This window comes from Leptodactylus fuscus, chromosome 5 (assembly GCF_031893055.1).
Source record: "Leptodactylus fuscus isolate aLepFus1 chromosome 5, aLepFus1.hap2, whole genome shotgun sequence".
NCBI classification, from domain to species: Eukaryota; Metazoa; Chordata; class Amphibia; order Anura; family Leptodactylidae; genus Leptodactylus; species Leptodactylus fuscus.
In genome coordinates, this window is record NC_134269.1 from 154,740,398 (window position 1) to 154,756,504 (window position 16,107).

The following is a 16,107-nucleotide window of genomic DNA, read 5'->3' on the forward strand; positions in this document are numbered from 1 at the left end:
TGATAGAAGGATCCGCTCTACCAGGAATATTTCTTTAAAAAATAACTTTTAATCCATAATGATTAAAAAACACTCCATAGACAGATGAGATTGGGCTATGAGTAAGACACAGACGTGTCGAAACATGTCAGCCACAATGAAACCTATGCGGTTTTAATCACTTTTTTCCTACTTTTGCACTTTTGTTCCTGTCTATGGAGTGTTTTTTAATCATTATGGATTAAAAGTTATTTTTTAAAGAAATATTCCTGGTAGAGCGGATCCTTCTATCAATTCATTTTGTCTGTACCTATACACAAGCCTTAGTCTGAGGTTTGGATCGTGCACCCAGGTTACTTGAAATCGACAAGCCAAAGGAAGGTGGTAAGCTATAAGCTTTCTTTTTTTTCTTCTATATGTTTTGAATACTATTCGAATCAACTCTAATAATTAAAGAAAGTTCACAGAGAAAAACGTTGCAGGAAAATTGCAATGTGTTTCTCATATGGTTTTTCCGACAGCACACTCTGGCTGCAACTTGCTATGTGGGGCCTTAACCTTAATAAGCATTTTTATTTGCTTAATAATTTATTCAATAAGTAATAATTCATTATGAAGAGGAGCTATTCTCTGTATAATAAACACAATGCAACATAAAAACATAGAGGTTTTTTTTACAAGTCCATTTCCTTGAATTCCAAATTTTGCACTAGAATACTAAAAGCAAAGACACAAGAGAAACATACACCTGTGTATGTGCATGGCAGATAAGTAGGTGCACGTGCAGACAAAAAATGTGTTTGAATACATTTTAGCCACATTTTGGAATTTTGTATGTTTGACAAAGCAGTTTCAGTATTGGCACCCTGTATATTTCACACTGTTGCATTTCATTATTTACATCTGCCATTATAAGTTAGCAGCTGGTGACATCTGGAGCTTATGAGCTCCAAATATCCAACATCTGCCAACTTTCTGAAAAGCAAGAAAGAAAAACACTCTGCAAAATTTGCAAGCACAAACTTTCTTTTTTTATGGCAGAAACATAATCAATGTCAGAATTTTGTCTGCATAAAATATATTTTGAAAACAAAGAATTTGTTGAAGAATACTTCCTTACCTCCTATTTCTGAAACAAGAATCTGAATTTTTTTAATTGGCCCGTTGACATCACTGAAGTAGCATACCGGCATTTTAATGGTAATTGTGGTCGAGGTAGCCATAACACTCCCACTTGAATCATAAATAGGCACCGGTTTCATGACAGGACGAGGTGGTTCTGTTGAAAGAGAAGAAAAAAAAATACAAAAAGATAAAAAAAAAAAAAATAGTAGTTTAAAAAGTAACATGATAACAAAGAATAAGATGCATCAATATAACTTCCCAAATAAGTGGTATTATGTATTATTATTATTATTATTATTATTATTATTATTATTATTAATGAGGGCATTCATTGTTAACTACTTTTCTATTTGATATCTTATATTAACAACACCCATGGCAATATCTGATGCTCTAGCAATAGCTATATACCCTATACAATACTAAGGAAATCCTGAGATTATGTCCTTTTGGCAACCTTTAGAGCCTGGAGTTAAGAAACATTGTTTCAGACAACAGTTACTAGTACTACATTTAGAGAGGTAGTATGTGCTGCTGTAGAATAAAGTAAGCTAACATACTTTGGATCTATATCACATGGATTCCAACTATGGTATTATTGCATTTCAATGAAGACATCTGTAATACTTTTTAAAATTAGGGTGTATACAAGGAGCTTATAATGTAGAGAGCAGAATACAGCATGCTCCGTTGATGGTAGTATACCAGAACAATTCCTTAGCTTCTAGTAGAAAACTTGGTAATTGAAAGAAAACCCCACATGGACCAATGTAGCCCATTGTAGTCTGTGTTATGGTTACATATTGCACACTCTACTATGGGCATAAATGCACACACTATACATGAGACAGTAGGGACAAGCATTGATGCCCCTTTGCTGTGCTGATCTGTTGAGTTTTGAGATCATATGTTGATGGCTTTGTATACACATAGGCTATCAATATAATATCATTGAAAACCCTTTTAAGCTATGGTTCCACGCAGCAAATCGCTGCAAAAAAAGGAGGTGGAAACGCATTGTGCTTTTTTCCGTAGCGTTTTTCATAGGAAGTTTGTAGAGTTTTTCTCTGCAGACTTTCTGCCCCTATTATACTTATAAGGAAAAAATCCTAGAATTTCTGTAGTTATAACTGTTGTAAGTTATAAATAGTTGCAATTATATATGTGATTATACCTACACAGAACAAGCCAGCGTTTCCATAGGTATAACTAACATGCTGCGATTTACAAAAACGTGATGGATTTTGAAATCGCAGCAGTTCCGCTGTGGATTTCTTTCTGCAATGAGTGGATGGGATTAGCTAAAATCTAATCCATTTTGTAGTTACTGTAAAATGCTATGTCTGCGCAACATGGGGCCCCTGCCTTATGCCTGGTTCAGATCTGCGTTTGGCAAATCCGTTTGTAATCAGTATTTAGCATCTTCAAAAACTGATTTCAAACGGTCCGGATGAAAACTCGTTGACTTCAATGGGTTATAAAAGTTAGGGCGGGTTCACATCTGCGCCCATGCGTGCTTTAGCCAATCCAGCTAGGTTTACGTCTTCTGCCCCGAGAAACTGGATAGAGGAAGGAAACCCGGCAATCATTTTTTAAAACCACTCAAGTGAACCAGTTTTTTTTTAAATAGGACACAGAGTCAGACATGCAGTTCTCTGTGTCCGGTTTAAAAAAACCGGTTTTGCAGCGGAGAGCATAAAATGCTCACCGGCGCTCACTATAGTTCTCTGTTGTAGGAATTATTTATATATTTCAACAATTGTTTTTATGTAATAAATCCATGCTTATTAAGGATAGAATACAGCAAATTAGACATTATATTTTTCACAAATAAATTAAAGAAAAGATTAGATCTTAGGTAAATTAAATTATGAGCTATAGCAATATAACAATAGATGAGGTGCATAAAAAAGGTAAATAAAATATAATGAAAAGCAAAAAAACAATAACTAGAATAATAAAGGTAATAACAATGGTACAAGGTATGGAGACAAATAATTTGGTTTGTGGTGAAGATGATGAATAAAGTGAATTAAGTATAATTGTGGAAAATGGTTGAAATGTTATATCAATGGGAGGGGAGTAAAGTGACAATGTATAATAGGAATTAATATTAAAACTAAACTTTTAATCTCACCCTTTACATCAGTTGTAATTCTCATCTGGATTTTTGGTCCGGCCCCAGCACCATTCACTGCATATATCTACAAAGGGAAGATAGATTATTTACAAGCTGCTGTTAGTTTGATGTGCTATTATTTTCTAATAAACTGTTTAGGGACTGTTCTGGAGGTGGTAGTTAGAGGATTAAAGTCTATTTTATTTAGTTCATGAAGCTTTTATAGACTCATTTTACCACTCGTTCACATCTCTGTTTGGTGAACCGTTTGGGAAGTCTGCATGGGGACCCCCCCTGAATGGAATACCAAAGCCATTGGAAAGTGGTGTGCAGTGAAAGCACACAGACCCCATAGACTATGAAGGGGTACATGTGTTTTTCGTGTGCTGCCTGCACAAATAATGTGGACATGAAAGTAGATCACAAAGTACTTTTCTGTCCACATGTTCCATGCGGACAATGCGGAGAGCACATGGACCCCATTATAGTCACAGACACCATTATAGTGCTTTCACTGCACACCGCTTGCCAATGCGTTTGATATTCCATTCAGGCGGGTCCCCATGCGGACTCCCCCAACGGATTACCAAACACAGATGTGAACAAGGGGTTACTCAGCAGTGTTTTACTGAGACTGTTAAAGACTAGAGATGAGCGAACAGTGAAATATTCGAGATTCAATATTCATTTTGAGTAGAGCCTCAATATTTGACTACTCGGTGAAATATCGAATCCCATTATAGTCTATGGGAAAAAATGCTTGTTTCAGGGGAAACCACTATTCGACTAAAGGAGAGTCACCAAGTCCACGAATGGCAGGAGGAGAGTGTTTAGGAGGAGCGCTGTGCAGTTAAAGCACACGGACCCAATTATAGTCTATGGGGTCCCTGCGCTTTAACTGCACAGCGCTTGCAGTTGCACTGTACAGTAAGCTCCCTCGTAACCGCAAGCTGCCAGCTATCCCGACTAGCTAAGACGAGCCTGCAGCAAATCAACCCTGGTTCTGCAGCAGGCTCTTCCTTGCTAGTCAGGAGAGCTGGCAGCTTGCTGTTACGAGGCAGCTGACTTTTTTTGTCATAAGAATACATTGACTAGCGTTGATTGGCCAGTGCACAGTATTTGGCCAATCAATGCTGGTTCTGCCTGAGGCTTGTCTGTGAGGAGGTGGTGTCTAAAATGGGACCACAAAGGAGACTGCTGTGGTCCGATCTTAGACTCCACCTCCTCACAGACGAGCCTACGGCAGAACCAGCATTGATTGGCCGAATGCTGTACACTGGCCAATCAACGCTGGTGTATTCATTTCTATGAGAAAAAGTCAGCTCCCTAGTAACAGCAAGTTGCCAGCTCTCCTGACTAGCAAGGACGAGCCTGCTGCAGAACCAGCGTTGATTGGCCGAATGCTATACAGTGTATAGCATTCGGCCAATCAACGCTGGTTCTGAAACGAATATTTACTGTGAATGGCTAGTAGTATTCGATCGAGTAAGAATATTTCGAATACCGTAGTATTCGATCGAATACCTACTCGATCGAATACTACTTGCTTATCTCTATTACAGACGCAATCATCTAGTGGCCTATTAAACCTAGCTGACTATTGGCTTAGGTCTGTTGATGTGTACAGTGGCATCTATCCCCCACTGCCTGCCATTGTAAGAAATGACATTATTCAGTCTGATGCACTATTCCAAACAGATAGATAAATTGCTTACATATACAAGCCTAACAGAGACCAAAAGGATTCTCTTTTTCTTTTATTCAGGTGCATGTGTGCTTTTGGGTATATTTGACGTATGCACTAGGCATTAATCAAGTGCATATGTAAAACAATCACTGCAACTGCATCGTGAAAGTAGCTCAAGACAGTAGACATAAGTTGCAGGAAACATTGAACAGAATACATTCAAAAAGTATAGATAAAAATATTTTTCAGGAGCATAGATATTTAGAAATGTTAAATAGACTTTTGCTTTAGATTTATGCAAAAGATTTATTATTTCTAAGCCTTGAAGGAAATTATGACGTCCATCTGCAAAGATGAGCAATACTGTATAGTGAAAACTGACACATGTAATGATATGCAAATGCAATGCATGTACCCCAAATAATCTCAATGCTGTTCAGGACAGAAAAGATCCTTGTCTGTATTCAGCGCTATAAGGTTTATGCGGCTATATTGCAATTCCCTTCCTAACTGCAAGTCTGATGTCCCGAACTAGCAGAATTGTAGGGATTTATTAGGTTGTGCATCTAGAACAGTAGACCAATGGTCACTCCAATGCATGTGTATTCAGAGGCGACATGCTTGTCTATAAGAGCCCTTTTGTTTGATGTGGCAAACGATTTTCTGCATAGATTACTCAGCTTTCATATTTGTACTTCTAGAGCTGTTGCTAAAAGCAAGAAAAAAGAGGCAGGAATACAGTTTCATCTTTTGAAAAAAATAAAAATAAAAAATTGGATGTACACCTGGGAAAGTGCCTGAATGACAGCTTCACTTACACTTATATTATATGTATATCCACCTTTAAGTCCTTCTATAATTGCAGTTACAGACTCTTCATTTTTCCTAATAATACTAAGATTGCGGATTTGAGATCTTGTGGGATCATCTTCTTTGTACACCAGTGCTTGGAACATTTGGATGTTTCCATTAGGCTCAGCCGGAGGTATGAAGGTCATCTGAACTTTGGTCACTTCATTTGGAATCTTCTGAATTGTTATGTTTTTAGGTGGATCATTTGGCACTAAAGAAAATATTACAGCACTTTTTTAGTAACACAAAGGAAAAGTTTTTAAAAGAAAAAAAAACTGGTTAAACCCAAGGGATGTAAGTCTTCCATAACCTTTTGTCACTAAATATAAAAACATCTAATTACATTGCAAAGAGGAGCGTAGATTAGGATATTAAAAGGTTGCTTGGTTCCCACAGGACAGGTCTGTTGCTTGAATAGGCACACTGAAATCAATGTGTTCTCAAGACGGTCATGTTATGGAGGCTTTTATTACTGTTGTGTGGGTAAGGCCGTGAAACTCAGTCTGTGTCTTAGCTGAATCCACCAGTCTGAAAAATATGCCAGGAAAGGGACTCCTAGCAGGTTAGTTATCTATAGTAGTAGTATGGGATAGTATGTCACTGGGAGGCATGCTGAAACATATCTAACACTTCTTCTCCATTTTCTATACCAACCTCTTACTGAAGTGACAATTTTTGTGACTTGGGCAACACAGTGGCTCAGTGATTAGCAATGCTGCCTTGCAATTCTAAGGTTCTGGGTTCTAAACCGACCAAGGATTAATCTTTATTCACATGACAGGGAATATAAGAGACATGTAATATTTATTTTTTTAATGGACATCGCAAGGTACCATTAAATTCAGTTAAATGCAGGTGAAAGGGGTCTATTCATAAGACTGATATTTTGACGGTTTGTTGTAACAGACTGTCAAAACATACTTCATGTTCTATTTTTGTCCATTATCATGGATCCCTTCATACACTCAAATGTATGGGGGAACCATGAAATGCATTCCCCTCGGGTACAAAATGGCTGTGTAGAATAGACGTGTTGGGGATGATCGACAGTATGGCAGCCACTAACTCCCCTACTCCACAACACTTCCTGTGCTTAGAGTCCGTTGGTGAGAAAGGTACACTATAAATGTCTGTTGTTAACTTTTTAAAAAGACACGTTTGATAAATCTGGTGAATAGCCATACTGACAGGATAACCACAATTACTGTACATTCCCATCCACTTTTCAAAAGTGGGGTGATGTAAAATGTCCTCATATGTATGTGCACATAAACACGAAATCTGTACTCTTCCACATTTTTACACCACAATGCCTCAGGATAGGGCTTCATACATTTTCCCTATAGCGATCTTTGTGTGATGCAAATTATACACGATGAGAGTAGTACATACAGAAAATTATTATTTAACTACAAATAGCAGAATTTTTTTTCTAACAAATGTGTTAGATAAAATCAACATACCTGCCTCAAGAGTAGTAGCAGTCACTGGATTGCTTGGCTTTCCTTCTGTAACAGCTGAATCTAGATCACCGGTGAAGGCTGTGACTGTTATGGAATAATTGGTGAATGGCTTCAGGCCTTTGACTTCAATATTTCTACTTTCATTACTCCACCTTATAAATTCCTTTGAATAGTCTACACCATTAACCTATATAAAAAAAAAATAAAAAAAAAACAGAAAACAAATGGAATGTTAAAACTACAAATGATAAAAGTAAAGATGAAATATAGCTTGTCCCCACAGGTTGCCAGTCTGCAGAACCATCTGACAAAATCATGCAGAAAACAGATAATTTCCAATTTAATTTAATTTAATTGCGGATCTGTTTCATTTTCAGATGGTAACTGAGTAGGGAAAGCTAGTTTTATCAAAGGGAAGGGGCTTAGCAATATGTCATCTTATTAAAGACCGAAGCTCCTACTGTAGCCAGTTGTCTTAGGGGGGGTTCACACTACCGTCTGTGTCCGACATGTAGGGTTTTTCTGTCCGCTTGAAAAGTCGGACCTCTTTACATGCGGACAGTGAAGGAAGGGCATGGAGTGCAAAAGAACGCACCCGATTGCCATTTAAATGAATGACAAGTGTCACAGACACAGCTAGTGTCTGCTCCTAATGTCCATGCCAGACTTTGAACGGACACTAGGAGCGGACACTACCTGTCGGACACAGACGGTAGTGTGAACGCCCCCTTACAGCCAGAAACAAGAGGAAGATAAGGAGGGACTTGCTGTAAGACTCTCTTGGCAAGAGTGATTTCTTTATTTATTCAGTCTTAATTGTACTCTGAGACATAAAAGCAAAGGAAGAAAATGAAGAAGGATGTGCAGAGAAATGTAGACAATTAATGTTTTTGTAGTTTTTTTATTAGATGTTTTCATATGCTTACTGAAGGAACGTTGTCTATTGCTACATCAGAAAAGTTTTACATTTCCACTCTTGAATATACAATGTGTTATTATGACTCTTCCTGTCTGATGGCTTCACAGTTTATTATAACGTCATCCAAATAAATGGAGAAATGTAATTAAAGAAAATTCGATAAATTCTAAGAAACTGTCTTATGTATTTCAATAGTGGACAAGAATTACAATTCATCTTGCATGCAGCTGTTTCTTTAAATGTTAAAATTGTGGCGAGAAACAGAGCTCTAACTCCTATAGAAGTCATTTTGTTTTGAAGTCATTTTGAGTTGATCTAGATGTTTTTTTTTTTTAATCATCCTTTAATATTTTGTTAGCATTCTACATTCAGCTGTCAACTGTCAGTAAAATCTAAAAAGTATTTCATTTCCTTGCAACATCGGCACAGAAGAAATTAAGCATTACACAGATATTATTAAAATGTCAATATAATGTGCGGAGTTCTTAAGAGCTAAAGACACTCTTTGTAGATATTTTCTGCTCTCGACAGCTAACTAAGAACCTGAATTCAGAGTTCCCCAAGAGTATTTAAAAAATCACACCCCCTTTAACTCTTACCCAACATCCATAATGCAACAGCAGCTGTCGTTCTTTAATAGTGATGGGCGAACCTTTCAAGATTCGTTTAATGCAAGTTAAGGTTCTCAGTACAAACTGGAAGTGCTATTATTATACTCTGGAGTCACTGCAGATTCCAGACTGTAACAAGCGGAGACCCAGGGAAGGTACAGATAAAATAAAATATATATATTCACCTGTCCTTGCATCCGGTCTTTCCTGGCATCTGGTCTACACCCGTGGGCTCTTGCAGCCTCTTCCAACATATTCTCAAACATCATGCCCCAGGGGATCACCACTGAGATCTGTGATTAGGCGACGAGGCCTATCTCATACGTCCCACGTGACCAGTGAGGCCTAATCACAGACATCAGGGGGGTCACCAGGATGTGTGACATGAGAGAAAAAGCCAGAAGAGACCAGAAGAGCCTATGATAGACACTAGGAAAGGGCCCCACAAACATTACTATTATACTTGAGGGTCTTTTCAGACCCCCGAGTATAATGATCGGAGAGGTAAAGTAACATAAAAAACACTGTTACTTATCTTTCCACGCTCCGGGCAGGTTCAGGCCTACTTCTGGACGCTCCCTGATGTCACATAACCCGGGATGCAGGTCCCGGTCATGTGACGTCCCGGGTCATGTGGCCGACACCACCAAGGATTGCAGCGGAGCCGGAGATAGGTAAGTAACCTAAGGTAAGTAACCTAGGTAAGTAACCCTTGGGTCTCTGATTATTATACTCTGGGGTCTTAAAAGACCCCACAGTATAATAATTGTTAAGGAGTGTCCACAGTGGGGCATAATAGTGTGTGAAGGGGCCACTATGAGGCATAATACTGTGTGCAGGGGCCACTAAAGGGAATAATAGAGAGCGCAGGAATGTGTGTGTGGGGGAGTCAGTCGGGGTCTTCGGCGGGTGTCGGTCGGAGGGGGGGCATGTCAAAAGTTTGCCACGGGGCCCCGCTGTTCCTAGTTATGCCACTGTTCCCAGTATATCATACAGAGTAATAAATGGTACCATTACATAATATAATTCATCCTGCAAATAATAAGCCCTAATATGCCTTTGTGTGCAGGAAAATAAAAAAGGTTATGGAAGTTTTCGAGGATAGGGAGTGAAAAACAAATGTAGAAAAACAAAAATGGCTTTAGCAGGAAGGGGTTAAGAAAGATGTACACAAAAACTACCACAACCTACAAAATATATAAAAACTACACATAAATGTCAAACAGGGAGGTTTGTCAATTGTCATGATGTTCAGCCTGAAATCACACTACTGCTTTGAAATACTGCCTATTACCCTGTAGGATGCTTTTACGATATAATTTCAACGTGTTTCGGAATTGTTGATGATTAGGTAGCTGTACGGTAGTTTTCCTCTGGGGGATATGTATATTAAGTGCAGCTGCTAAGATTTTAGGACTGCTCATCCCTGACAGATGCACTGCTTTATCCTATTCCTTACTCAGTTCTCAGTTGTCTCTGATGCACTAAAAAGACATTCCCTTTCCCCTGAAGACCAATAGTGCCAGTGATATCCAACATATAACATATATAACATACATGTGTCATTCTTATTTTTTCTTATTTTCTTATCTAATGATGGGTGTCATTTGTTATCAATGATGCACAATAAACTGCATGTGGTCCACTTATTAAATTAGAACAGTTTGTGTAAAGACAACGCTCTAATCCTGATTTATGGCTTCCTGTAATATACTAAACAAATCCCTAAAGCTCCTGACCTGAATGCTAGGTGCTAATGCTTATGTAATGGTTTGCTGTGCATAGAATCCGCAGTCTTAAAGGTGCATTACTCCCCTGAGTGTTGTTATTGCTGCTAGAAACAATGTGACTATTATCATCTTCACTAACCCCATTTATGACTGTTCTTCCACAGAGCTTCATGTTAATTTACATCTGTTGCATACAAGTGCCAAATTACAAGATTATTGAATGGATCATCATATTCTGTTTGATCTGCATTATTTTACATTCATTTGTTTACATTTTGTCTTCATTCTTCCTTCACATTATGAAGATTCTCATTACACTTACTGATACATTTTCTGTATTCATGAATGTAAAACTAAAGGTTGTATTACACAGCCAGATCCCTAAGAGAAGACGTCACAACTGCAATGGAACATGTTGATCTGCAGGCCGATGTAAACTGAATAGGGGGAGAAATATCTCTACTGTGATTGGATTATTGGCAGCAGTGTCCTGAATACATTATATCTTTATTCTGCATAAATGTAGAGAAAAAACAAAAAAACAGCACTGAGCTGTATATGGTGAAGTATTGTTAAGTTAGAGGTGTAGTAGCAGGTTTAAGTGCACTCTCACCTGATAAAGTTGTGAAGAATTCACAACTACTGTAAATGCCTGGAAACCAATTCTAGGGGGTTCCTCCCTGTAAGTGATTGAGCGACTGGGTCCTGTTCACCGAGGGTGTGAAGGATATAGTTAGGGACCAGAATGAAGGACCGCGCTTCACCAGATGTCAAAGAATAACCAGTTTATTAAAGTTCAACAGCAAACGCGTTTCGGGCATACATCGCCCTTCTTCAAGTGCAAAGGAACTGCCGTGGTGTATATGCTTGCCTGGATGACCAGATGTACCATCTGGTCATCCAGGCAAGCATATACACCACGGCAGTTCCTTTGCACTTGAAGAAGGGCGATGTATGCCCGAAACGCGTTTGCTGTTGAACTTTAATAAACTGGTTATTCTTTGACATCTGGTGAAGCGCGGTCCTTCATTCTGGTCCCTAACTTTATTCTGCATAAAAGATGTGATCAGCTGACCAGCGAGTGTTTGCTCATTAGTCAGCTGATCAGCAGCATTATTAGATAGGGCTAGTATAGGAAACGAATGTTCCTGGAAGCTCTAGTTGCCCATGATAGCCCTGAATATAGAGCAGTATAATAGGGCCCTAAGTCTAAGTACTTGTAGTCTCTTTAATATTCCTATCAGAGTGTAAAGAGGATAGTCATTAAAAAAACTGCAATAGTCAATGGTCTATTTCTGATGCTGTTCCATTTGATTGCTGTTTTCCTTTTGTTTGCAAAAAAATACTTACCAAAACTTGTGGGTAATAGTAGTTTTGGTAAGAAGGAAGAAACAAAGGAGATTGGAGAGAATTGTGTTGGCTTTTGAATAAGCCGCACAACATTAAAATTATTTTTTTTTAAATGTAGATTGCGAGCCCCATATAGGGATCACAACGTACATTTTTTTTCCATTTTAAGTATGTCTTTGTAGAATGGAAGGAAATCCACACAAACATGGGGAGAACATACAAAATCCTTACAGATGTTACTCCTGGTGGGATTCAAACCCAGGACTCAAGCACTGCAAAGCTGCAGTGCTAACCCCTGAGCCACCATGTTGCTCCAACATTAAAATTATTGTACAGTGATATTTATTAAAGTTGGTGCTAATATTGGTTAATTGGTCTATGACACCAAATCATGATGTCAAATAATATCCATTGACAGATGGCTACAAACATAAAGCTAAAGAAGTACCTTCAGGAAAAAAAAAGATTAAAGAATTCTCCAGGAGGTGATATGGCCCCGCAGAACACAGATTTTAACATTATCAGGTCTGTCTGGGAGTACTTGAAGAGACAGAAGTATTTGAGAAAGCCTACATCTACTAAAGATTTGTGATTAGTTCTCCAAGATGCTTGGAACAACCTTCATGCCTAATAGAATTGTTGCTGTTTTGAAGGCAAAGTGCGGTCACATGAAATATTGATGTAATTTCTCTTTTGTTCTTTACTTATTTTTGCTAAATTACAACATTAAACTAGATTATGAGGATAACGTCCATCAGGGTTCAGGGTGCTTCCCATAGAGAGCGGCCTAACAGAGGCACTGTCTCCCTGTTGACATCTTGGGAGACAGATTTGCATATTCCTCCAACATTAAACTATTAATACTTCTAGTTTTCTCAGTATTTTTACTTTGCAGCATCTGTCTATTTAGGATGGGAAAAATACATTTGGGCCAGGGATGACACATAGATTTGTTAAAGGGACACAGTGGGCATATTGTTTTTGCCTCATTTGTGGCCCAGTTTTCAGGATTATTCTAGCAAACTTGGGACTGATGGCAAGTATGATCAGCATCTAAGTGGCAAATTGCAGTCTCCATTGTTCAGCAGTCAGCCTTTGATATGGTCTATTTGCTTCAGTTTAATGTTGGCAATGTTTTGCTCATGATGTCCACTGCAAGTCTCTTGTTCTTGCTTTTTGTGGTCCCATGATGTTATGCAGCACAGAGCCTCATCCACATTGGTTTCATAGTGTATAGAACTCCAAAAAGTGGTATTTTTTTAAGTGAGTCATCTTCTTATAGAGAAGCAGCTTTCATAGCGTGGATTTTCATGGGCTGAAGATCTGTCGCTGAAAAATTGTTCTATAAGTGGGGGTCTTCTCATAAGGTCCTATTCTAGTGAGGTTTCACTATCAATATACAGTCTTGTTTTGTTTTTTATGACAGATGGTCATAAAAAGATTTTGCACAAGGTGTAATCCAACCTAAGACTGGCCCTGAGCACTACAAATAGAACATGTGAAGAAAGAAGAGGAGGGGGCACTTTTATTCTTCCTCTGAGATACGGCATGCAACGTAAGGCAAGTGAGAGCAGAAGTTGGGAGATCTATCCAGAAAAAATGGAAAGTCAAAATATGTAAATTGAGAAGGCATGTAGTGACGTGGAAAAAAAAACACAAATTCTGGCTGTACTGCATTTAATACACATCTGCAGTGGTGTAAGGAGTGATTGTATAAAGATATAGAATATGAATCTGAATTAGAAAATACCTATATGTACTTCACCTAACACTATACTCAAATTTTGCCTTTACAAATATTATAAATCCTTTCTGTATGTAATCCGATTGTTAAAGAAAACCAAGTAAGAAATTCAAGTAAAACATTTTTCTAAGTCAGTACATTGCAATGACATCAGCTTGGCATGAGATCAGAGAGATGATCCTCTATCACACTGAGCTTAGCGTAGTCACTCACAAAACTGTAGATTATCAACCTTTAAAGTGCTACCTTTCCCCTGTTTTAATTTCATTAGCACATTGACCTATAGATATGGATTTTCACTTCAGCTGTCTGAAATAAAGACAAGTTTTTCTTTTATCAGAGCTGCTGTGACATCGCCACAATACTCAACAACGAATTTCTACTTCATGCTCTCCAAATAGGACCAGAAAGACCTTGATGAAATAATCTCTAGTATTTGGTTATCATTTTTAATTTCAGCAGTTCCCAACTCTCATGTTTCACGTGTCTGCTATTTTATCTCCTTAGTCTCCGTCTGTTTAGTTTTAATTAGAATTTTTTCTTATCTCAATATTCTTCTCCGCCAGATAAATGAATGTTATCCCTTTGTCTGTCACTGATGTTTTAGTAGGCATACTAATGGTAAAGCAGTGACTTAGAGGTAATAGTAGACAAAGCCTAACCAATTTAGTTATCTACTAAATCAACAACTTTCTGTTATAAGCAATTTATCCAGAAAAATAATACTTTTCCAGCAGTTATTGGCTGCAGTATGATGTTAAATGGAAAGTGACTAAAGTCTGCCAATAATTAATAAAAACAACTGTACAGTTCTAAGGAAAACTTTTTTTGTTTGCTATAACACTAAATGCAAAATGCACTAACAAGCCACACATCATGTTCAGTCTATGTAGTCGGGTTTTATACAGAAATTAAGTTTCCATGCAATCAATTCAAAATATGTTCCATAGTTGTTAAAAACAAGTCCTTACCCCTTAAATTATCACTAACTTTTCAACAAATTTTGCATAAATCAATAGTACATGTGAATATAAGAAACTTGGTATTATGTTTTAGCTCTCCTTTTACCACTTATCAGATTCTCCTCCCCCTGCTAAAATGGCTTTCTGAAATCTTTACCTGAATCCATCTTGGTCTTCCAAGATGGACTGTCATCTCAATGAAGTATCAAATTACATGTACCCATAAAAGTTGAGAGGGAAGGAGGAGGAGAAAGAAGGGTGAGAAGAAAGAAGCAGTTAGATACACAAATGCCTGGTGCTACAGCTAATAGTAAGGGTATGTTCACACGGCAGAAAATGAAGAGGATATGCAGTGCATCGGCATTCTGTCGCAACAACCTGCTCCTGATTAGGCCCAGGTGGAGAGTCTCGTGTTGCGGACCCCACGGTTGAATCAGCTGCAGAATCTGCAGCGACATCAAGCAGGACTCTTCTTTTTTCTGTGTCCTGCTAAGATCTGGATTCCGGGAGGAATCTGCTCCAGATACGGGGGCGAAATCCACCCCAAATTCGCAGCAAATTCCTCCGTGTTAACACAGTCTTAGAATTCTCTCTCACTCAAAGTGTTAATCAAATCACTACTATTTACCATGCCAACCATTGATAATTTCCTACATAGCCTTGCTTCAGCATGAATCAGACAGTTAGGTTAAAGTGTAACTAAAATTTCGGACAGCTTTTGATTTTCTGGCTGTATTTGTGTCATTAATAAATATTGCAATATACTGTATTAACAAATTTTGTTTCGTTTATGTGAAATCCTGCATCTCTTTATTCTTTCCCTTGCTTCTATATTGAGAACATATTCTGTCTCTCACTGAATGTTACTATGCACGGATTATAGGTTCAGAGTACATCTATGTGAAATATAGAGAAAATGAGGTTACGTAAATTAGTTATGCTTTAGGCTCCCATGTTCTAGGCATGTGTCAGACATCTAGCAAGAGATCATTGCAACAAAAATCAAAAAACGGTTGGTTTTCACCAAATCTTTCAGACCAGATTCCCAGGCGGCTTGTGTGAATTCTCTGAAAAAGGGGGGTGCTAGTTGTGCAATTCCCTAGTGTTGCTGCTGAAACCAGGGAGGAAGGGGAAAACAGAGATCGTGAGCCCTAAACTCAACCCAGTCCCTGTCCCTACCTACCTGCTGGAACTGCCGTAGGCGACCAACGACAACTGGGAGGCAATCCCTTCTCTGAATAAGTGTCACACAGATTGTGACAAGACAAGACAAGACAGAAGAAGGTTGGCAAGCTAAGGGTCAAAGCCAGAGAGACAAAGCAGTACCAAATCGAAATACAAGAGTAGGCACAAGAAAAGTGAAAGGTCAGAAGTCAGTAAGTACAATACAATAAGAGCAAGAGAAAGCTTAGCAAGGACAAAGTCATAAGAGCCAGCAAAGCATATGTGAGCAGATGACCTGTTTATAGGAAATCCAGAACCCGCCTCAGACTTGTTTGACAGACAGGCTTTCAATCACATAGGCAAGACTAAGATTAACTGTTAGTGGAGCGGAGGGAAATAAAG

At 38.3% G+C, this 16,107-nt stretch overlaps 1 protein-coding gene across 1 annotated transcript in view; it reads right to left on the reverse strand.

Annotated features, from left to right (window-relative positions):
* Window positions 1-16,107, reverse strand: part of PTPRQ (protein tyrosine phosphatase receptor type Q) — a 228,069-nt gene that overhangs the window by 48,413 nt on the left and 163,549 nt on the right. Inside the window, exons 46-49 of the mRNA XM_075274511.1 lie at window positions 7,226-7,412; window positions 5,729-5,973; window positions 3,242-3,308; window positions 1,100-1,258 (exon numbers count right to left, since the gene is read on the reverse strand). Coding sequence (XP_075130612.1) covers window positions 1,100-1,258; window positions 3,242-3,308; window positions 5,729-5,973; window positions 7,226-7,412 — 658 coding nt within the window. The remainder of the gene's footprint in view (window positions 1-1,099; window positions 1,259-3,241; window positions 3,309-5,728; window positions 5,974-7,225; window positions 7,413-16,107) is intronic.